At 32.4% G+C, this 24,980-nt stretch overlaps 2 protein-coding genes across 2 annotated transcripts; one reads left to right on the top strand and one right to left on the bottom strand.

The window, feature by feature from the left end:
• Window positions 1–5,595: 5,595 nt before the first annotated feature.
• On the bottom strand, window positions 5,596–8,873 carry LOC147077346 (uncharacterized). The gene is made up of 3 exons (XM_085941061.1): window positions 8,685–8,873; window positions 8,254–8,409; window positions 5,596–5,601 (listed from the first exon to the last, which is right to left on the bottom strand). Exons 1-3 carry the CDS (start codon window positions 8,829–8,831, stop codon window positions 5,596–5,598), a joined length of 309 nt encoding a protein of 102 aa, XP_085797187.1. The 5' UTR covers window positions 8,832–8,873.
• A 2,743-nt stretch (window positions 8,874–11,616) lies between these two features.
• Window positions 11,617–22,244, top strand: LOC147077347 (uncharacterized). Its single transcript, XM_085941496.1, has 4 exons — window positions 11,617–11,808; window positions 12,107–12,265; window positions 17,469–17,625; window positions 19,252–22,244. The coding sequence occupies exons 1-3, from the start codon at window positions 11,617–11,619 to the stop codon at window positions 17,472–17,474; spliced, it is 357 nt and encodes a 118-aa protein (XP_085797622.1). The 3' UTR covers window positions 17,475–17,625; window positions 19,252–22,244.
• The last annotated feature ends 2,736 nt before the right edge of the window (window positions 22,245–24,980 follow it).

The raw sequence follows: 24,980 nt of genomic DNA on the forward strand, positions 1-24,980 counted from the left end.
CATTTATCTACTACAAAAAAAGTCTATTGTGCAATTTGGAATGAAATACGATCACGCCGAACAGGTAATGATATTGCTACTGCTGTGAGGAAGATTTTGGATCGGGTCATGGCTGATAATCCTCTAATTACAAGTTTAATTATGTGGAGTGACTCATGCGTGCCACAAAATAGAAATTCTATGATGTCGTATGCAGTGCTAGATTTTTTAAAGAGTAATCCACAAATTTCACAAATCACCATGAAATACTCCACCCCAGGGCATTCTTGTATTCAGGTAATTGACAATGCCCACAGTCAGATAGAAAAGGCTATGACGGCTTCCGAATTTTATTCGCCGCTTTCGTTTATTAGAATACTTTTAAAAGTAAGCCGCAAAAATCCATTTACTGTGTTACAAATGGAAGAAACAGATTTCAAGGACTTCGGTGCATGTGCTAAATTTTACAATTATAAACTCATTCCTTACACAAAAGTTGCAGCGTTAAGATACACCCAGTCGCGATTTGAAGTAGAATATAGAACATCTCACACTGATACTGATTTACCTATTAAAATTAATATTAAATTATTAGATAGGCCGAGCCGCCACGTTAAAGCAAGCAACTCATCTATAGTAATTCTTCCTCAAAATAATCTTCAGCGCCCAAAAGCTATAAAACAAATCCGTCAACTTCCTAAAAATAAAATAGATTCCTTAAGAGCTATGCAAAAGTTTATGCCAATAATAGATAGAAACTTTTATACAGCGTTACTGCGTAACCAGAAAAATAATTGAGTTTCTATTAGAACATTTACTGTTTTATCCATTTTAATAAAATTATATTCATCTTAATATTATGTTCTACGTTTAAAAATTTGTGTTTTAATGATTCTGGTATTAATTAATAATTAATTGTGTTCTTTATATTTTCCCTTGTATCTTTTGCTAGTATTCTGTATGCACATATGTTTTGTTCAGAAGTTTGTGGTTTTCTTATTTAAATTACTATGTTAATTGTGTTTTTTATATTTCTCCATGTATTTTTGGCTAATATATTGTATGCACCTATTTGTACGTCCTGAGTGGCAGCGTTCGGCGCAGTATTGAGCGTTTTGCGCAACTCAAACGTATAACCGTATAAATGTATAACCAAAAGACATTGTCTACGAACATTTACACACACGGTTATACGTTTAAGTTGCGCAAAACGCTCAACGCTTCGCCGAGCGCTGCCACTTAGGACGTACACTATGTTTTGTTCAGAAGTTTGTGGTTTTCTTATTTAAATTACCATGTTAATTATTTTATTTATATTCTCCTTGTATTTTTTGCTGATATATTGTATCCATCTATGTTTTGTTCAGAAGTTTGTGATGTTATTATTTAAATTAGCATGTTAATTGTGTTTTTTATATTTCTCCATGTATTTTTTGCTAATATATTGTATGCACCTATGTTTTGTTCAGAAGTTTGTGGTTTTCTTATTTAAATTACCATGTTAATTATATTCTTTATATTCTCCTTGTATTTTTTGCTAATATATTGTATCCATCTATGTTTTGTTCAGAAGTTTGTGATTTTATTATTAAAATTAGCATGTTAATTATGTTTTTATATTTCTCTATGTATTTTTTGCTAGTATATTGTATGCACCTATGTTTTGTTCAGAAGTTTGTGGTTTTCTCATTTAAATTACCATGTTAATTATATTCTTTATATTCTCCTTGTATTTTTTGCTAATATATTGTATGCACCTATGTTTTGTTCAGAAGTTTGTGGTTTTCTATTTAAATTACCATGTTAATTGTATGTATTATATTATATTATTATGATGTTACATACTTCATATAATTTTTGCATTATTTGTATTTATTCATCCTTCATCTTCTTGTTGGTAGTTTATGCTATTTTTTACGATACTTTGTTTTATATTTTAAATTACATTGTCACCATTTCATTCAATTTAAAGGTATTAAACAAAATTTACAAAAAATGATTTTTATTTTTCTGATTTCCCATTTTCCCAACAATTTCCAACATTTTCTCCGAAAGAATATCATATAATATAACTCTATCAAACATTTTTATTTGTTATAACAATAAAAATTAAAAGTCTGTGTCTTAAATTACTAGGACTTTCATACAAATTTCAGTTGGAACTTTCTAGTACAGGAGGTTTGTTTGACTTTCAGGTGCACATGGTTATAACTGAAATTATGATATATTAATTTAAATATTATAAACTAGTTTTTACATAGTTTTATTGATAGTTATACCATAACAGTACCATTAATAATATATTCAATCAAAAAAAATATGAAAACATTCATGATATTCAAAATACAAGCATTCAAAACTTCAAATGTCCATATCTTTTTTGCTGCAGCTATTCACTTAGAACTTTGTAGTTCTCGGGTCACGAGGTTTGAATCCTGGGTCTGGCAAGTAAATATTTTTTCAATTGGTGTATGAGTAAGAAAGAGTATGGACCTATCAGGTTGAGCAATTGTCCGAAATCTATTCCTAGTAAAAACAAAATCTGTTAATACAAACCTAAATCTATACTATTAGGATCGGACATGGTTGAACTAAAAGTCTTATTTTAGTTTTTCTCTTTTTGATAATTTTATTATTTTAATTAAAACAATCGTAAAACTAGCTTAGTACACTCTATTACTATCATCGTCATCATCAATAGCCTGGGTCGATCTAGTGCTGGAAAAAGGCCTCCCCTAGGCGCAACGTACATCAACCGAACATTCTCTACTCCATTAATTTAATAATAAGTTATAATCTAGATACCAAAAATCCTCCAACAAAGTTGTGTCAATGTTTTTATACGTAAATCTAAATTTGTAAATAATGGAAAGAAGCTCGCTTGCTTATAACATACCGCATTTTGTCATAAAACTAGTCTCAAATATTACCTTTACTACCTGCCAAATAGCAAATCATCCACCACTCTTTCACACTTCCATACATTTTGATAATTAGTTACAGATTATTAATTTGGTTGTTACATTTTTACATGTAAGATGTTCAGTTTAGTTTGGGACAAACCCTTTATTTTTTCAGTAATAATGAAAAACAAATAAAATGGTGAACAATAATTATTACAATATTAAGTGACTAATAATATATCAGGAATACTAATTTAAATATTGCCACATACAGGTTTCACAATTCAGTTTTGCAATTAGTTGCAGTGCAGTGTCATTTTATGTATTTTGAGATTCCACATATTCTGGAAATTCTTTAAACAAACATCGCATTGATGTGGTTTTTCACCAGTATGTGTCATTATATGACCCTTAAGATGAGTAATTCGAGAGAATTTTTTAGAACATATATGACATTGATGTGGTTTTTCACCAGTATGAATCATTATATGACCTTTAAGATGAGAAATTCGAGAGAATTGTTTAGAACATAGATCACATTGATGTGGTTTTTCACCAGTATGTGTCATTTTATGTATTTTAAGATCTCTAATTGAGACAAAATTTTTGAAACACACATCGCATTGATATGGTTTTTCACCAGTATGAGTCATTATATGACCTTCAAGACGAGACATTTGAGAGAATTGTTTAGAACATACATGACATTGATGTGGTTTTTTCACCGGTGTGTGTCATTTTATGTTTTTTGAGATAACTATTTGAGACAATTTTTTTAAAACACATATCGCATTGATATGGTTTTTCACCAGTATGTGTCATTTTATGTAACTTTAGTTCACTTGCGTTGAACTTTTTAAAACACACGTCGCATTGATGAGGTTTATTACCAGTATGTGTAAATTTATGATTTATAAGGTGAGCAATTCGAGAGAATTTTTTAAAACATAACATCACATTGATGTGGTTTTTCACCAGTATGTGTCATTTTATGTTTTTTGAGATCACCAATTTGCCTAAAATTCTTTAAACAAACATCGCATTGATGTGTTTTTCACCAGTGTGTGTCATTTTATGTATTTTGAGATAACCAATGTCCTGGAAATTCTTTAAACATACATCGCATTGATGTAGTTTTTTCACCAGTGTGCATAATTTTTGTCTTTTCAGTTTACTATTTGCGTTGAACTTTTTAAAACACACATCGCATTGATATGGTTTTTCACCGGTGTGTGTCATTTTATGTTTATTAAGGTTACCAATTTGCAGAAAAAATTTAAAACACAAATCACACTGATGTGGTTTTTTACCAATATGTGTTTTTTTCAGTTTAGGATGCTGAGACTCCGTGCATGAAATGTTGTGACTATTTAGATGATTTACAGATTCAAACACTCCATAGCAATTATTGCAAATAAAGTTACGTGGAAAATATGTAACTTTTCTCAACACAATTCGAACCACCTTTGGCAAGTATAATTCAGAAACTTCCTGTTTTACGTTTAGTACATCTGTAGTTATTTCTGAATATTGTATCATATTTTCCATTTTATTGGTTGAACTTGTTATGTTGTTAGAGGTCAGGTTATTGTCAATTGTATCCTTTCTAGCTACGTCCAATGGATTATAATGTGTGAAACATTGCTGGGAAGAAATCTACAAAAATAATAGGGTTTTATATTTTAATTCAACAATATACAGCAAATAAAATAATTTTTGTTTTAAACAGTTGTAAATGCTAGGTGTTTTTTTTTTGCTAAGATAGAACTTACAAAAGAGTTAACTGTCAAGTCGTTGTGTGATGTGTGACACCCCGTTGCCCCTTATGACATTGATGATTGGTTTAGTCTAGCAAAGCAACACGAATAGAATCATGTTGACAAATTTACCAAATCTACCTATAAAAAATATTGTCGATTCGCGCAACCTATAATTGCATTTTCTCGCAAAATTGCTCTTTAGTGATTTAGCTCATTGTAGCTTAACGGGTTTGTTCGTAAGGAAATATGCCTGCATATGGCTTGAGACCGATCCTTAAAAGTCCCTTGATTGCATTACCGGACAATATTTTTTCAAAATTAGGCTGAAGATTGCGTTGTGGAACATTAATCAATAATATTTTTGAAAAATATAATGACAAGAATCCGGACGAAATATGCCATACCACAAACAGCACTCATCGAATATAAATTTAGGGGATAAGTTTGTTCCATAGATGGACCTGTTAATTGATTTCTAAAGTCATGCGATATTTTCTGTGGGGATTTAAGAATTCACTGGCTGATGCCGATAGTTAACCAACAATTGGCGCATTGAAAGCCAACATTATTCGTGTTATACAACAGGCAGTGCACGAAAAATGTGTTCTAAATAAGGTGACCAGTATATGCTTCGATGAGAACAGATACGGTGGCAATATGCCCTAAACCATTTAAAAATGTTAATGCCATGCACGTGTCTTTCGAATTAAAAAAACTATCAAAATTAACTAATGCTATATTTTTACAATTCATTTATTTAAAGTTCTATCGGGCTAAAAAAACAACCTTTATAAAAAATTGAACGAACCTATTCTAATAACATGTATTACTACTCCACAGGCCATAAATGAAAGGAGTTCTCGCACGTATTTTAAAATGACTTCATTAAGAAGTAAGTGCCGTTTCACACGAGACACTAGTATCTGGACACTGGTGTTTCTCTCTGAATAGTCTCAACACTGCACAATTTATAAAAATTCAAATTTATTTATTTTACATATAAAAAACATAACAAATTTTAAATTTAAAACGTTCATGATTGACATAAAATAAGTGTTACAAATGAAAATACAGAACAATGTGAGTTAAAAATATAATGAATAATAAAAAAAGAAATAAAATAACAAAAATATAAAAGTAGAGTAAGCAGCACACAGAGTGAACTATCGATAGACACTATCTTAAAAATTGATATTACAACGTCCACCTAAATTCACTCACACGTAAGTGGAATATATCAATATCCGAAGCAATATCATTAAACATGATTATTGCCCTCTCAATTGGCATTACTAAAGGCAGGTTAGTTCTGAAACTTGGGAGAACAAACAACGGATGCCCTCGACTCCAAAGATAATCATCAGAGACACACAAGCCAACACCGTCAAGAATGGCAGAGTTTTCATTTACGCTGCGTATATGTCAGAAAAAATATGTAGCTAATTAAAGAACCCTTCTAAATTTTAAGTTACAGTATGAAAGCATTCCTAAGAGAAAGTCAGTCGGATAGACTTACGGATAATATCCATACAGCCGAAAGTAAAGGAGTCTAAAATTTTTCTTCTAGACCCTCTCCACCATAAGGCTGTACGTACAACTGATGCGCGGCCCAAACGATAGACCCACTCTCAAGTCTGCTTCTACTATATAGAATTTTTAGTACCATAACATCGGAAAAGACCCAGGAAGTACGCAAGACAAAGAACAGTTTTAGCGCCTTTTCACAAATGGTATCCATATGACCACTAAACGTAAGTTTATTGTCAAATGTAATGCTAAGATCCCTTACAGATGATATTTCCGAAAAAACTCTGCCATGCACAAATACTGGAACAACAACACTCGCGAGGCTTTAGTAAACCATCTCCAATCTAATATATTATCTATATCAAGTTGGAGTTGACGAAAATCGTCCAAGGTGACAACTTTCATGAAGAGTTTCAAGTCATCAGCAAACAACATAAACATAGCATTTTGAATTACGAATGCTATGTCATTTATAAAAAACGTGTACAGCAATGGACCCAACTTTGAGCCCTGAGGCACACCAGAAAATGTTTTAAGCGTCTGTGACTGATAGAGGGTTTACGACACGTATTGTTGACGATTCCTAAAATAACTCCCGAATAACGAGAGAAATCATTTAACGGCCTGCTCTAAATTCATGCTGCTCATTCATTATAGATGACCAGCGCCATCTAAAGATTAATACTTGAGTCAGCAATGAAATGACTCAATCCTCGGAGAAATCATGCTGTGCATGACCATCTCAAGAACTTTTGCTGGTGCATAGAGAATGGCTACCGGCCTATAGTTTTCCACTGATGACTCCGTACCACCCTTATGAATTGGAGTAACCTTCGACATCTTCCATGCTTCCGGAAAGATACCCGTCCTCCATTGTCAGGTAAAATATATATGAAAGTGGCCCTTGACAAAGTCAATACGGCCCGTTAAAAAAAATCTTGGGACATATGCGGTCCCTAAAGGCCGGGTACACGCTCATGCTTCACTACGGTGTTGCTGCTCAAACCGGTTTGCGTACTGTACACTGCGAAAACTGTACACTGCGCAAACCAAAAAGTGCGGCCTGCGTAAAATTCTATTTGCTTGATATTTTAACTGCGCAAACCGAGTTTTACAAGCCGCGATCAGTTCGTCGAAGGGTACGGTCTTTTCTCATTCATACTTATTTGTTTTCGTTGGATTAAGAATTCATAATATTACACATATTATTGTTAGTACGTTTTTTAAATTCATTAAACTCTGCCTAAACAAAATCACAATAGATAAAAAAAATATTATATCTATAAAATATTCATATTATGACTATTATCTATTATGGCTTGGTTTCGTAGGGATTAATTGAATTTTAAAAACTAACCAACACCATCTGTAAATTGGAGTCTTATTTCAATGAAAACAAACACGTGTGACTGACAAAGTTTAGTGTGCACCATTTATGGCGGATCTTAACAGCGTAACTCCACCCTTCGCCACTAGTATATATTATATTTAAGCAAAAAATGCTGATTTATATGCGAGTGTATGTTTCTACTCCAAAGACATTGTTTGGTTCACTTGGATCTGGAGGATTTATGTCTCTTTTATTAACCAATAAACAAAAGAAAACGCTTGTGACAAAAACAAATCGTCACTTTGATGACATTGCTGCGATTCCGAAGAACAGTGTTATCACGAAGACGACTTCTGTCGTAAAGTAATAAGGTTTGCGCAGTTTTACTTTTGCCGTGTGGCCATGCGAATGTTCCGTATTTTTTTTTTGCACAAGGAAACCCGAGCAGGCAAGTCGCCCCCGTGTAGCGCATAAGAGCGGGTATTCTTATTTTTTTTTTTAATAAATCTAAACACGTCACCCTCATTAATTGGGAAGATGTCAACGGATTGGCACCGCATGATCGTTTTCTCTACATATATATGAACGCCACATACTTGTTTCTCCATCGTAACATTCCCATTCATGCAGCGTCTCGAGACAATGGTGTCGCGTGTGAAACGGCTCTAAGATTAAAACATGTTTTGCTAATTCCAACCTTCGATATAAGACTGCACCGAGGGAAAAAAAATACACATTATACAATTGAACGAACCTGATGTATTGGCCTGTATTCTGAATAAGAACAACCCGGTTTAGGATCTTCAACATCACATAATGGGTCTATTACATCTTCAATAATCTCGCGCTTGATGACGAATAGTTGATCACCCGTCTCAGGTTTTATATTAGAGAGGTCAGCTAAAAGATACTGAAAGAAACATAATGGTTAACACAGTAAAACCACTTTCACTTTCAATGACTAATTATAGTCAAAATGAATTAGAAGATAACCTGCCCGAACCTAAATCACAAATGTATCGTAGCTGTCAAAATGTATAATCGAGTTATTTTTTCAATCAACGTTTTATATCATTGTATGTCTCTACGGAGTTTATAAAAAAGCAACATATTATATTAATATATTAATCGTTGTTAGTCACAATACAGAGTGATTGTAAAAGAAATCAGTTTCCAAAAACTAACCTCGAAATTGCAACTTGAAACGTCGGCATACTCCTGCTTTATATGAGTGCGAACTTCCGGGCTGATTTGGTGGCTAGTCTGCGTATCAAACAAAGGCTTGCCTTCTGTATCAGATTGTTCTCCATCACACTCTTGCTTTACATCCATTTTAATGGAAGATATGTCAGGAAGAACGTGACAAACAGTATCCATTCAAGGTACATTAATTTACGAGAAGTGTTGCCACAATACGTAATTATTTATTATGTATGGCCGAATTACTGAAAAGTGTATTCCGTGGAAGCGATCAAACAATAAACAGTGTATTAGTGAATTTAAGTTTTGTATTATTCTATTTGAGTAGGTAGTTTTATTCCACTCGGATTTTGCCTTTCGATATTTTCAAGCACTACGAGTATTCACCAATGGCAAATTCACACTAACAGCGTATATTGTTCCACCCATGACTATTGGACCTCTCCCGATAGTCCAAATTACAATTATTACCTATTAGGTGTAACCATGTCACCTGACCTCCTAGTCAACAATGGGCGTACGTACGTCCAAAATTCCTTGATGAACTGTCAAAATGTTCAACATGTAGGTACTTAGCACGTAGGAATTGTCACTAATTATATTAATAGTATGTCAGGGAAGAATGTGACTGTGCCGAATAAAAGAGCCAAAAAAGCCAAAGAAATTTATTATTAGGGAGAAAAGAAAAGATGGCATCGCTGCTCAATATAAAAAGAGTGGAAAAAAATGCATAGGTAGTCGCGAAAGGACGTGGTATTGAGTTCGCATATTCCCGCGCTAAAAACTTAACAATTAAACGAATTCAGAGGATTAATAATAATTAGAATATAAGCGATATAATTAACATTAGGAACGTAACAATATACGATTAATTTGGATACTGTTACATATTATTATATATCTTTTGTAAAAATAACCGTTGAAAATATTATAAAGACACGTGATCAACAAAGAAAGACGTTTCATTTATTAGGTATTTAATTTTTTGAATCCCAGCTCCAACCAACATCCCGAGCTAGCCACAGGACTTGGGATATCTCAATACCTACACTGTTATTTTTAACCTATATAATAAAATCTATTAATTAATACAATTAAGTAGGGACACTTAATTGCCTACCCATTTAGTCAAGGATCAAGTAGTAAGCATAACGAACAAGTCATTGTCAAAGGACCATGTCTTTTGACTTTGCCTTGTCTATCCGTGCATGGTGCAAAACACACCAAAAAATGTCCGTGTGTCTGGCTCAAAATACGGGTGGCATTTTGTTTATATTGCACTGACAGATATGTTCTTTTGCCACGTTGAAGATTAATAATGTATTTAATAACGCCTGTAGAATAAAACTTGAAAAAAAGAAAAAATGCAGATGGGCTCTTTTGCCATTTGAATACCGAGATGCGCGAATCTTGTTATGATTGAGGAAATGCTGATTTTCATTTTCACTCCATTGTTTTATTTTGACAAAAAACATACATAATTATTATTGAATCGTGTGGCCTTGTCAAGTGTTAATGTATCTATAATAATAATATTAGTTTCGACGGAAAACTCTTTTCAGAATTGTGGCAACACTTTTCTGACATTAACCTGAATCAGTGTTGCCAACCGTACTATAATTATAGTATTTGTACTATAATTTTCGTCTGCGTACTATGTACGATATAAAACAGGTATAGTACGCCCAAAATACTATAATTTTGAGAAATCGGAAAAAGGTGCCAATAGAAGAAAAACAACGTCAAAGTAATCCGTGAGAAGCAAAAAAAAAATAATCCCCATGTTTAAAAAAGGGTGACGTTAGCCACAGGTTTGCAGTTTGCAAAAGCATAGTTCATAAAACGGCCGCTAGTTATAAACTACATAAAAAACAGTCCTATAAAAGGTTGTTTGCAAACCTTTCTGCAAATATGGAGACTAATTTTATAATTCCTCACTTCTATACTATTGTGAAGCGCAATGGCTATCTCGTAAAAAAATGAAATAAATGGGTGAGATTAATCATAATTTAGGATAATTAAATAATTAATTAATCATAATTAATTTAGCTTAGGAACGATAATTTTGTTGTTTAACTTGTCTATTTGGTTGAAATTTAAAAAAAATTGAGTGAATAAATCAATCCAAGCACCACTAATGCATTCACTGATTTAAAACGACAAAGTGAAGGCATTCATAACAAATTGGAGCTTAGGAAATCAAAATGACAAAAAAAAAGTTCGCCATGTCTCCACTTTTAAATGATTTCTACGCCAGATATATTAAAGCAAACAAAAATCTATTTACTGAGTTCTTGGTTAGTTTGCTAATGCACTTTTCACATTGTTTTATTAATAGCAAAAAAAGTCGCCTGCGGCGCTGCTTTGTTTCGGAACTATTAAATATTTTAAATATGTGGTTTAAAAATCCTGACCCGGGGGTCTGCTTCAGGATGTGGAGTCCATGATAGAATCCATTTGTCAATGAACGAAGTGAATTTGGATTCACTTATATTGAAATTGATTGTGCTAATAATGTAATATAAATATAAGTAGTAAAACCTTGTTATTTTTTTTTTGTATTCGTAAGTAGGTACATTGTTGACTATTTAAAAAGGTGTCTATATTATTTAATGAAATACGGGGGGAGGGGAGGCGCCTAGATTAGATTTATTTAAAGGGAGGCGTAGTAACATAAAGTTTGGAAACCACTGACTTAACATTTGAATTTTGTCTAAAAAAACAAGACGTTAATTACTTACCCTTCCTGGATATTTTGTCTAAAAAAAACAAGACGTTAATTACCCCACGTTTAATTTTTTGAAAATGCAGAATATTATTGGTCTTTCAACGCGTACTATATTTTTTGCTGAAATACTATAATTTTGAAGTCACTGTACTATAATTCCACTTTCAAAATATGGCAACACTGACCTGAATGTATCCAGTCTGTCACGTTGTTCCTGCCATTTTTACACTTAACATGGATGTAAAGCAAGAATGTGATGGAGAACACTCAGATATAGATGGTAAGCCTTTGTTTGACACGCTGACTAGCCATCCAAACAACCCGGACCCTCGCACTCATGTAACGCAAGAGAATGCAAACGTTGCAAGTTGCAATTTCGAGGTTAGTTTTTGGAAACTAAATTAATTTAAAATAACATTAGATTTAGAATAACAATGATTAGTTTAACATTATAAACTGCGGCTTTTTTACAATTTGTGTAGGAACATAAGGTGGATATTAAACTTTGTTTCAAAAAATTACCTGTTTATACAATTTGACAGCTATGATACACATGTGATATAGGTTAGGTTATCTACTAATTCATGTTAAATATTATTATTACACATCGCTGCATGGACGTTACATGAACTGAAATTGGTTTTATGGTGTTTATAAAATATAATAATGCTTTTTTCAGTACCTTATGGCGGACCTCTCTGATAAAACATCTGATAAAACATCTGATAATCAACCAGCTGTCGTCAAGCGCGAGATTATTGAAGATATATCACACCCATTATATGAAGATGATCCTCAACCAGGTTGTTCATATTCAGATTACAGACCAATACATCAGGTACGTTGAATTGTACGTAGGTACATGTGCCGTTTTCTTCTCTCGATGCCGTCTTATATTGAAGGTTTGATTTTGTAATGCATCTTTAAAACTTCATAATGAACTATCATAATATAATTCGGTCAAAATTGTTTCATTTATTGATTGCGGAGTAGAATCGAGCTATTGGCGATTGCTAAAATAGATCTTTTGAGTAGGTATATAAATCTTATGTTAAATCACGTAAGAATATTTAAATACGGTGATTTATACATCACAATCATTATAATGTAAAGCAATAATTAATGCGATTATCTAAAATTGCGATCAATTGAATGGTGAATAAAATTAATCGCCCGTGAGATCTTTTTAGGTAGATAATAAAAGGTAAGCCTATTGTCTATAAAAAAAACTACTTACAACCATAAAATACCATAAACAGAAGCAATATCTACATGAAATGGGATGAGAATAGACCAATAATTCTATTTTCAAAACTTTTTGTAACAATTTTTGTAAAGCCTCAAATTTTACTTAATTATCTACCATGCTGCATGACAACATAAATTTAGGCGTTTCAGCTAAACAGTTTGACAGGTCAAAATTGGCGCACTGCGCATGCGTTATAAGCAAACCGGAATAGTTTTACAGCCCCTCCATGGAATAAGCCAAACCGAATCGTTTAATACCCTCATAACTTACGCTGTTTCCGTTTACAGCCATGTACTAACTAGTCGAGTGTTCATAGAGGTGCTTGCGAAACTGTATACAGAAATCGCTTCGTGTTCCATAATGCTCCATTCAAATAACGGTATTTGTACATGCACGTCTATTTGAAAGAAGTATTCCTTATGCTTCAAATACACTCCATGACGATCCGTCATATATATCGACTGTAAAAAGGAAAAAGGGCGTAATCCACACAAAGCAAATTTTACAGGAGGAGCAAAAAACGTTTTTTCAATGATTTTCTGTCAAAATCAAAATAAAAAATATACACAGACTTAAAGTGCATAATGATTAATAATTTGGTGTATTATTTTCCCAATCTGACATTAATTACGTAAGTTATTAGAGAAAAACCGATAAAAATGATGGTAACATCCTTTTTCCTTACCAATTTCAAATGTCGTATTCATAAAATACAGTGGACTTACGCAGCAAATAGCCTTTTTTCACACTTATTTTTAATTAAATTCTTGGGAATGTATTTCTTTATAGTGTTTCACTAGGTGTTTATTTAATATTTTTTCATTTCCTATGGTTTAATTATATTATGTTTAAAATTAGAACAATCATAATTTATTATTTTCAGAAAAAAAGTATTTTATTAAACCATAAATGACACATAATCATTACATAATAGTAATAATGATAATAGTAAATATAGCAAATATTTTATTATATATAGATAGACATAGTATATTGATTCAAGCTAATCTTAGTTATTTACAATAATTATAACAAATAACCAATATTTGCGGATGTATTTGGTTCTTGACAATCACTTGTCACTTTGATCAGTGGCTATTGACAACAAATTAAAACAAAACGCATTTTACTCGAGATTTATGTTATTACTATAAATAATACGGTGCATAATTATAATTTTTGTCCATTAAAATGATTTTAATCGTAAATATAAGCGTACATAGGACCAAGTTCAGTTTAAAATTGTGTTTGACATGTCACATAACCTATAAACCGCACGGCGGTGTTTGAAGTAAATATAGCAAATATTTTATTAATTTTATCATCTAATATGAACAAGAGATCATTAACCAATGATTAAGACACAATATAAGTTGTAACATAATGTTTTATAACAATTTACAGAGAATTAATGATGACGCTTCACTTGTGCGGCATAAAAATTTCAAGGCGTAATTTTAAGGTCTTACCATTTTTCTTTGTGTTGTTTATTCCATCCATGTTAACACCACACATTTTAAGAATATTTTAACTTCTTTCTATTGCCATTTTCACTGGATTAGTATACTTTAAATGAATTTTAATGGAGAGAGTGTCGAAAAACGTGTTGGACTGTCAAACGAGCGAGCGAAACTATTAGGTGGCTTAATCTTCATTATGGTTCATACCTGAGCCAGCCGGCGGTCAGCGTTTAGTAAAACTGCCATTATCCTCATACATTTACGGATTAAGTTGCTTACCGCCCTTTTCCTTACCACAAAAGATTGCTTAAACGACTTATAATGTCATTAACGTGGTTTGAGCCCCTTTTCCTGGACGTAAAATTCACACGCCCTTCATTTCTAAAAACTAAAAGCTAAATTTTCATAATAATTCGTCATTTGCAGCTTAAATCCTTTGGGCATACCATGTATTGAGTTGAATACTTTGCTAATAACAAATAAAACCCACTTTGCAAAAACTGAGGCTTACGCCCCTTTTCCTTTCCACAGTCGATATGTCGAAAAACCCGTTTCTTATGTTGGCGTCCTGTGTCACAGAGTGTAAAAAGGATGTCATTGCTATCATACAATATGTGTGTATAATATGTCGGAATGGCATAGATTTGATCATAGACACTAAAACGCTATTAGCATATATGTGCCCGATTGTCATATAGTCTATTTGAACCTTTATACATAAACAGAAAATATTTTCCTCTATGGCTACTTTTTGATGTCTATGGGCGCTTAACTGTCAAATAAACGATAAATATTCGCATTTTGCCGCTAGATATCACTAAAGTCTCTATATGTTGAACTCGCTATTACATACTTTCATATTTCTTTTATTTTTAGATTTAATACTACATTAGGTTACGTTATTGAATAAATATATAATCATTAAAATATATTTTATTTATAGGAAATCTCTTAACGTGGAGGGTAAACAAATAAAAGTAAATGGTTATCGTGATAGTATAGGTACCTACCATATAATTAGTATGCATAAATCGATTCCAGCACAATCATGTGAATTGAGTTGTTAAAAATATAATATTATATTTATTAGATTTCATGAATCTGCGTCTGATGTGTATTTACTAACGAAATTCTTGAATTCGAAAGCGTCGCCGCTTTAACGAAATTTGCGGCATTGTAGATTAGTTTCATCTAAGAAAGCAAGGTTTAGTATAAATAAAGCAGTCATGATTGAATAAAATGAAGCACCAATTATAGGACCAATTGTAAAATAAATAATACCATTAGACAAAAACAAAATAATTCACAGAATCATAATGAAATAAGGAAGAAAACAAGCACCTATGACAATTATCAACAAACACTGGATGTCAGTTGCAATCTGTCAAACATCGACTCTGCCAAATTTTGCAATCGGTTCGCTAAACTTATGGTAGAGGGGCATTCTGTGCACGGATTCGGCGAGATGCTTATAAGTATACAAAATCTGGATGAACGCAATTATACGTTTTTCACGCCATCTGGCGTAAAATGGCATTCAAAAATATTGGATGAACAGGGTATTAGTTTTAACGTTTAGTTCACTGTACCAGCAAACTTCAAATCAATTTCTGAACGTCAGAAGTGGTTTGGTCTGAAACGTCAAACCACTTCTCACGTCTTTCAAAGTAATAACTCTCCAGACAGGACGTAACCTAAAAATGAGAGTCATTAATTTATTATATTCCGTATCTCTGTCATTTTCTCTACATAATATTGCGTCACATATGAACATTATAATATTTTTAGGATTAAGTAAAATTGAGATTCTTCTGTATTTATATAGCGTGAGATGTTCATATTAATATTTTAGACATTTACACAGTAGGAGTTCAGTAGAATTAGGTAGGTATATTATAGCGTAGTAACCGATACCTTTTATTCTGTGCAGCGACACAGCAACGGACAACTTAACTCTATTATAGGAAATCGACGACTGACTTGTATGGAAAAACGCGTTCCTTTATACCCTTTAGAAGGAATTTCCCGAAATTTGACGTCACAGATGTAAATTTCCCCCACTCTAAATTTATGTTTTCTTTGAATAATGAAAGAACCGTCCATAGTTTCGATTATGAAATTATGTCAAATACATGTCATTGAAATATGTAGTTTATTAACTTAAAATACAAAAAAGGATCGGAAAAGATATTACATGACTTTTCGGAGTCGTAGACCAATGGGGCAGTTTTTATACCTCATCCATGAGACCAAGAGCCACACTCTTGGACCAATTACAGAAAAGCTGTTTATTTCCCGGCTTTTCCGGAAAATTATAAATATTTGAATAGGTAAAAATAAGCGGCCTATAGATGTCTATAGGTGGAATAAGTTTCGTAACAATCGCAAAAGTCCCTCTGGTACTTTTAACACAGATTAGCTAAATATCTTCTGGTTCATTTATCAGGATCGCGATTATGGAAAGTGAAAAATTATCCATCCAAAACGGTGCGTATTGCTGATACGAATAATAAAATCACCCGTTCGGATGTGTTAGTGTAAACGAATGAGGCAAAATTTAATTCAGTCGTTTCTTTTATACCGAGACTTTCCGCGCTAATTTTACTCAGCTGGGAAGTAGGTACAATTAAAATTAATATAATTACATTTATAAGGTACTTTAAACCAGGGGTACGACTTTAGATCCAAGAAAGATTCCTACGACAAGTATCGACTTATAAGGTTTGAAATTTACCCGTTTAGGGAAACTTTTTACAATTCGAAAATGATCTGTCGGGTTTAATTGACAGATCTAAGAAATAATTTTTATTCGGACTTACATTGTTAGAATTTTGATTTTTGAAATTCCTTTATCTCTCTTTTACAAAAGTAGGTACTTTAACTTGTACGTACCTTATTATAATTGATAACATTAATATTTTATTTAAATTAAGTGTGTGCAATCAATACACAATCATTAGATTTTAATTACGACGTTATCTGATATCATAATTTATTTATTTAAGATATTTTACAATTGTCAACGGGAAATACATCGCGACTCAAATTCAAATTGTTTCACGCAAATAAAATTTGATTTTATATAATTCAAAATTGGATTAATTATGAATGGGCATTTGTTTACAACATTTAGCACATGATATCACATAAGTCGTTTACATTTTATTATTTATTTTTAACCTTATTTCTAGACATTTTAATTACTCACATTTTATCTTACAAGACCGTTCGGTCTTCCTGAAAGAAACTCATCCATAGTTCACTCTGAGTAGCTGGAAGTCGCTCAGACTGTACTATTGGACTTATTACATGATCATTATATTTTTGTTTAGAGGTAGGCCGCGTAATTTCTTACAAAAATCGACATTTACGATCGGACTGAAAAGCTGTGACGTCAAAAATTTATCGCAAGAAATGCCGGCTGAAGGCGTGCATTTTGTGGCCATATCACTATCGCAGTTCAGCTCCCATTTTCTACGACATATCTAGGTGAGCGAAAGTTTTTGAACTCTTGTTATAATTAAAAATAATAAGCAATCTTGCTTGAAGGGTCTTGACCGAGAACTTCGTGTTGCTCTTTCAAGTATCAAGCCAAAATATATAAAACTTTTACGTTCATTGAAACAAGCTCAGTTACCACAAGAATTAGTTATTATATTGATAATACAAATACATGGAAATATGTACATTTAGTTCTTCGTCGTGTGTTATGATGTCTGTATATTTAATTGTTTATCAAATAAAAAAACATAAATCAATGTAATTTAGGTGCAAAGCCCCATAAGGGAGAGCTGACAGGTCTCTAGCCTGGGGGGTGGCGTGGCAGGTCAACCAGATAAGTGAGATAAACACAAATTACAAATTTGCGCTTATAGTAAAAAAAAGTCACCTGCGGCGCTATTTTGCTACGCTGCTATTAATATTTTAAAACATGCAGTTGTAGAAGAAAATTTATTATTATTATGTCAATACTCATCAAATAATTATTCTTAAACCAACAACTAATCATAACTCAAGTGGGTGTATTAATAAATACAATTGCTAAACATACAATCAGTACCATTAATTTTACCTCGAATACCATTTGAAAATCGCTATTTTAGAGTATCACACTGTCTTTAACCTTAGCGATAGGTTAGGGGTTTCCTTTCAGGATGTGGGGTCCAGGTTTTGGTGTATAAATTGTTTAACGTGCGGTGTGTCGCGGAATTCTGGGAACACCTGTGGTATGCCGTGGGTGAAAAAAGGTTGCGGAGCACTTGTATACATGATTTAATTTAATTTAATAAAACACATGTTTTTATTACTTATTTCACTTTTAATAAATAAATCTAGACAGGTTTTGTCCGAATTAGAGGGACATTTTCAACTGTTGAAAACAGTTGGCAGAAAAACAGACGCGGACGAAACCGGTCCAGATTTATTTATTAAAAGTGAAATAAGTAGATACTAAAAAATGTGTTTTATTAAATTAAACCAATAATAATAATATGAAACTAATCAGTATTAACACTATTAACCCTCACATGATTAAATATTTTTTTTAAATATTTCATTCTTGATTTTTTAGAAACATTGAAGTCGTTTGTTAATAGGTAAATAATTAGTCTGAACCTTATTAAAAGTTTTATTATGATTAAAAAATAACAAAAATATATATTCTTTATTTTATTTATTAAAATTATAGTTTTAGTCATACTATCTACATTTCGATTTTTTCAATTTTGCAATAAAAACAACAAAGGTCCAAAAATTGTGTAAAAACAGCATATGTCACACTCATTCTTTTTCAAATATCTATTTAACCAAAATAAATTTAATATTTTTTTTACATTCATATAGTGCATATAAGGTTTCTCTATAATTTCCCATTGTCAAATTAATAAAAAAAAATTGACAACCAAGATATTACGTTTTTGCCCTCTCCTGCAAAAAAAGTGTTTTGTGACATTTGCTGTTTTTATGCCAAGATCTTCGATTATATTTGGAAAACTTTGGCACGCGTGCCTACGTAAAAAGGTTTAATAACACCGTGTCTAGTTATCATAATTCTAACTGGATCTTAATCTTTAATGAATCTCATAATATATTAATACTCTAATATGTTTTATTTAGATTATCGCTATAAGCACTGTACCAGCCAATGTTGTGAGTCTCATATCGTCATGGGACGTGACTGAAGCACAAGCGTCTAGCGAAGACCTTGACATTGAGGAACAAGACATGAAGAGAGACCTAAGGGAATATGTTAAAAGGTTCAAAGATGTCGCCTGTCGCAATAGTAAACGTAATATTTTTCAATCGAATATGGTAAACACAGAATTATTAGTGGCTGTTATACAACTGGAAAAAAAATCGTTTCATAAACAAAATTATGTGTGCAGTATCTGTTTTGATATTTTTTCGTCTTTACACCGAATGTTGCTTCACAAAGCGATACACAAAACCACAATTGCGAAAACTGCCGATTCAGTTGCAAGGCTGGTTAAATGTGACGATAGTCATTTTTCAAGATTTCGTTCTGGTCACGTCATGAAGTCACTCAAAATGGCTTATTCTGAAAAAAAATCATTTAAATGTGACAAATGCAATTATTCATTCACGACGTCTAGCAGCATGAAACGGCATAAAAGGACCCATTCCAGTGAAAAACCTTTAAAATGTGATAAATGCAATTATTCCTGCAGACGTCCAAGTCACATGAAAATACACAAAATGGTTCATTCTGGTGAAAAGCCATTTAAGTGTGATGAGTGCAATTACTCATGCAGATATTCAAGTAACATGAAAACACACAAAATGATTCATTCTGATGAAAAGCCATTTAAGTGTGATAAATGCAATTACTCATGCAGACAGTCCAGTAGCATGAAAACACACAAAATGACTCATTCTGGTGAAAAGCCATTTTACTGTGATACATGCAATTACTCATGCAGACAGTCTAGTTGCATGAAAACACACAAAATGAATCATTCTGGTAAAAAGCCATTTAACTGTGATAAATGCAATTATTCATGCATACGATCAGGTGACATGAAAAAACACAAAATGCTCCATTCGGGTGAAAAACCATTCAAATGTGATAAGTGCAATTACTCATGCAGAAATTCAAGTAACATGAAATATCATAAAATGACTCATACTGGTGAAAAGCCATTGAAATGTGATAAATGCAATTATTCATGCAGACATCTAAGTCACATGAAAACACACAAAATGATTCATTATGGTGAAAAGCCATTTTAGTGTGTTAAATGCAATTACTCATCCACGACGTCTGGTAGCATGAAAAGACACAAAATGACTCGTACTTGTGAAAATGTTTAGTGTGATAAATGTATTTACTCATGTATAACGTTAAGTAGCATGAAAATACATGATAGCACCCATTGAAAAGCCATTTCGTGTAAATTCTTATACGCATGCAAATTGTCTGTTAATGACAATAAAATAAAAGACACTGGCTGTGCTTTTAAGTGAGCTGGAAACTGAAGGATTATTTCTGATGCTGGGAGAGGAGGGTATGTCTAGGATCCCAGGCTGTTTAATGTGATAAATGTATTTACTCATGTATAACGTTAAGTAGCATGAAAATACATGATAGGACCCATTGAAAAGCCATTTCGTGTAAATTCTTATACGCATGCAAATTGTCTGTTAATGACAATAAAATCAAAGACACTGGCTGTGCTTTTAAGTGAGCTGGAAACTGAAGGATTATTTCTGATGCTGGGAGAGGAGGGTATGTCTAGGATCCTAGGCACTGACCTTTTGTGCTATTGAGGCTAGCTCCATGGTCTGGTTGTCAACCCTGGTCGTCTCGTTCGCTATTGTTCATTGGTTCATCCGGTGCGTGGCACTTGACGGTTTAGCTTAGGTAAGTGTTTATATGCGCACGGTTGATAAATGACTGACCGGTATTTGTCGCGCCTGGTTGACCGGTTGACCTGATGACCGTTCTGATAGCTTATTTCACAATGACTTAGTTATTTGTAAAAATTCCTGCATTTTTGGGACATAATTTCAATATAATATTTATTATACCAATAAAGGCGTTAGCTACCCGTTCACTAAGTAGCTTGGATAAAGTATCTGTAGTAAAGACTGTGAAATAGTGCTCAGTCGAGAAGGGACCGAACGTGCGTACGTCAATTTTATCATCAACCGATAACGTAAACAATTAATATTTTCGTAGCCCATTCTATAGCGACATAATAATATTATGTAACCGTATGTAATATTATTTTAAACCATTCAATAATAATTATTATCTCTGTGCTTAATCCAGTTTTTGAATACTTCGAACCCACTTGCTCTGAGAAATCTCATTTGTTGTATTTTGGATTTGTGTAAGTGGACGTTAGGTCTTAGCGACATAAATTGAAGTGTATCGAACTCCACTACCGTAAGCTAGTTGTTTTTTTTTTAACCATATCCGATCCTAATAGGAACACATGGGCCTCCAACAGATTTTGTTTTTACGACAAACAAATGTCATCCACTCTCTCAACCTATTAAGTCCATACTCTGACCCTACACAAATTGATATACAATATGTGTACATGCCAGACCCAGGATTTGAACCTGGGGCCCACGACGCTATAAGCCGACGCTTAAGACGTGCGGTCATCGTGGGATTAGCTAGTTCATAGCTTTGTTGAAGGGATCCGACAATATTAGCGAGTGGTGCAAGACTAGTCAATGAGCTCCCCAAACACGTAGATATTTTCGAAGACGTGATATGTTTTTTGTTTTAAAATTTTTATTTCTCTAGAGTCTAGAAAAATTGTACTTAGGGTCTGAAGTAAGTATGTTTTTATTTTTATTATTTTATATAGGTAGGTACCTATTCTCTTCTTCTCTCTTGTAAGGGTACCTAATATTTGTTATATTAAAAATCTCATGTTGTGTACGTCTTTAATTTAGATAAGTTATGTCACAATGTCTTGTTTTCTTAAAAAATTAAATAAGCATAAAATTATATAATTAATTAAAAGTTCCTACCTACGTACCTATTTATAATGATTTACAGTTAAGAATTTTATCAATGTCTCACATTTATAAAAATAAATCGCCTGTATAAGAAATATAACTATAAAACTAGTTAAATAGTGTGTTTAATTACTGCACTCATTAAAACTATTACATCGTCCCCTTATTAACATAAAAATGTATAACAAAAAGTCGATTTTTTTGAGGAGTGGCAAAACAAACTTTTTTTTTGTTTTAACAAGTGTTTTTAACAAAACTAAGAATCGTAGAAAGGTGAAATTTTGATTCGTATAATCTGTGATCATTTCCCTGTTCAACATTTTTTTTTGTTTTTTTCTCATTATACATATTTAAAAATCTGATTATAAAATAAAGTCGATCTACTTACGTTTTCGTGTTGCCAACAAATTTTCAGTCCATCACTGGTAAATACTACGGTTTCGAAAAATGATAGTCATTATTATTTATTTTTCTTAAGTATGTGGATTCTTAAAACTAGATTGCAATTATTTATATAGTTTTCTTATAAATAAAGTTAAAAAAATAATATAAAACATCATCAATGGTAAAAATAATGAAAAAATTGAGCTGTTCGAAATAATTTTACTATAATACTTATGGAATTTTGGTTCATACAGATTAATGAAAAGTTTATTTAGATGGAAAAACATTAATTTCAATATACAGAGAAACAAATTAATACAATCACAATAATATAAATAATAAATCCTATCAACCCAGATTAAACTCCTGTAAGGATATTAAAAGACAAATGCTGATCGAAAAGGAAGACATTATGGAAAGATGGAAAGGCCACTTCACACACTGCAACACTTTTATTGCATGCAATGCCTTCCTTAATAATTTGGATAATGAAAATAATGGAAACGTACTAAACTGATGACCGTTAAGAATAGACCTGCTGGAAAGATACGTCTACGTCAATTATTTATTAAAAAGGAGAGTTTCCGATATTTCTTATTTGAAAGATGACGTCATAATGTCACGCCTTCGAATTGCCCCAATTTGGGGATGTCTCCTCTGGGGGTCTAGAGAGGCCGTGTGTGTTTGTGTACACCGCTTTTATGGTGGGAGATCGCTTGCAGTGCTTAAGCGCATCTCGCTGACAGCAGTATCAAAAAGCGTTTCTCGCTGAAAAGCGAAAAAATTTAGGTCTCCAGAGATAATATACATCTCGCGTTCCGAAAAAATGGTAAAAATTTAATAAATAGTAAAAGTATAAAACAAATTAAAATCGCCATTTTAGTCCATTCCGAGGTATTTATTTGTCACTCCCAAGTCCAAATAACAGACGATGGCCAGCAACCAGCATACCGAGAGAAGAAAAAGAATCTATATGGGTTACAATAATAAATCTCATATTAATGTAGTTTCCTTGTGCGAACAGGTGCTACTTATCGCCGGTGTATTGTAAAAAGTGCGAATCAACCAAAATGCTATTTTACAGGAGGAGGATTTTTAACTTTTGACATTTATTTATTAATTATCTATGGATGATTATAAATTTCTAACAAATACATAATAAAGCTTGGAGGATCTACTGTCTTGATGGTATAAAAAAATGTAAAAACTTGTATAAAAAGGTCAGAAAAATTATTTTAAATGGATATTCGCCCTTTATGTGTGTTAAAAATCCGAAACAGTTGCACGTTCACCCTTGAGTGTGTGGGTTTATTAGGGAATAATTATAAGGAAAGTAATTTTATTATGTTTATAATATTTTTTTTAAACTCTTACAAAACAAAAAAATATAATAGTGAAAGTTAAATTAAATAAAAACCATATTCTAGTAAAAATTAAGAGTGTTTTTGTCCTTAAAAGGCATATTATACCTAATCAAAATAATTATGGAACATCAGATTATTTTTTATTTAGTAAGGATAAATTAACTGGACTGGAGATACAAAATGAATAAAGTTGTGTGAAATATTGTTTACACGCTGCCTTTTGGGGTTTTCAATAGTTATACTGTCTGAAATATATTGTCTCTGTTCATCTTGGTTGCCATCGTTTTCACAGAGTTTCCAAAATTCCCCAAAAATCATGTCCTTTTCTTCCTCTCAAATTCTGTCACTGCAAATGTACATTTTCTGCAGAAAAATTAAATCGTTTCCTATGTTGAACAACATTTCCCGTCGCAGTTTTATACTCTTTTCTAGTGGCTCTCAGCTGTTTTTTTCTTTCCATTTCCGGTATTTTATCTTAATGTGTATTTTCAAAAGCTTATTAATCAAATGATTTTTTAATTTACTTTTATAACGATATTTCTGCCCACGTTCATTACAAATAAATGCGGACACAAAGCTCTCTGTTTTCTTATCCAAAATCAAATAGTTTTCAGCACTTCGACAAAAGTGATCACTTGAGACTAGAGTTGGGTTCCATGAATTTCCCGACGGGAATTCTTGAGAAATTTTCAAACCCGAATCTCGAGAATAGAAATTTTAAACGTCTCGGGAAATCCCGGATCTCGACAATCTTTTCTCGTGATTTGGGATTTCTTTATTATCAAATATTTGAAAAAACGATTTTCTATATATATGAAAAAGTGGACAGAAAACGCAAAACGTTCAAAGACTGATCGGGGCATTTAAGACGAATAAGCCAACGTCGACTCCAAATGAGCGCAATTTTTGCAACATCAGGGTATTTTGTATCTCAAAATCGTATGCGATTGTCAGACGCAGCGATTGACAGTCTGTGTTTTGAAATTCTATTTTAATAAGTAGGTAATGTTTTTAATTATTTTTGTTTTCGTACTTTTATTTTTTTTGTCTTACATAAATAAAATAAATCATATTTTTTTGGAATTTGTCTGTTTTTACACT

The sequence above is a fragment of the Rhyacophila brunnea genome, unplaced genomic scaffold (assembly GCF_057557595.1).
Source record: "Rhyacophila brunnea isolate RB1 unplaced genomic scaffold, BYU_Rbru_1.0 scaffold_13, whole genome shotgun sequence".
NCBI lineage: Eukaryota > Metazoa > Arthropoda > Insecta > Trichoptera > Rhyacophilidae > Rhyacophila > Rhyacophila brunnea.

Coding starts and splice junctions, on each gene's coding strand:
- LOC147077347 (XM_085941496.1), top strand. CDS start 11,617: ATGTATCCAGTCTGTCACGTTGTTCCTGCCATTTTTACACTTAACATG. Junction 11,809..12,106: donor TTGCAAGTTGCAATTTCGAG/GTTAGTTTTTGG, acceptor TGCTTTTTTCAG/TACCTTATGGCGGACCTCTC.
- LOC147077346 (XM_085941061.1), bottom strand. CDS start 8,831: ATGGATGTAAAGCAAGAGTGTGATGGAGAACAATCTGATACAGAAGGC. Junction 8,410..8,684: donor TTTCAAGTTGCAATTTCGAG/GTTAGTTTTTGG, acceptor TGTTTCTTTCAG/TATCTTTTAGCTGACCTCTC.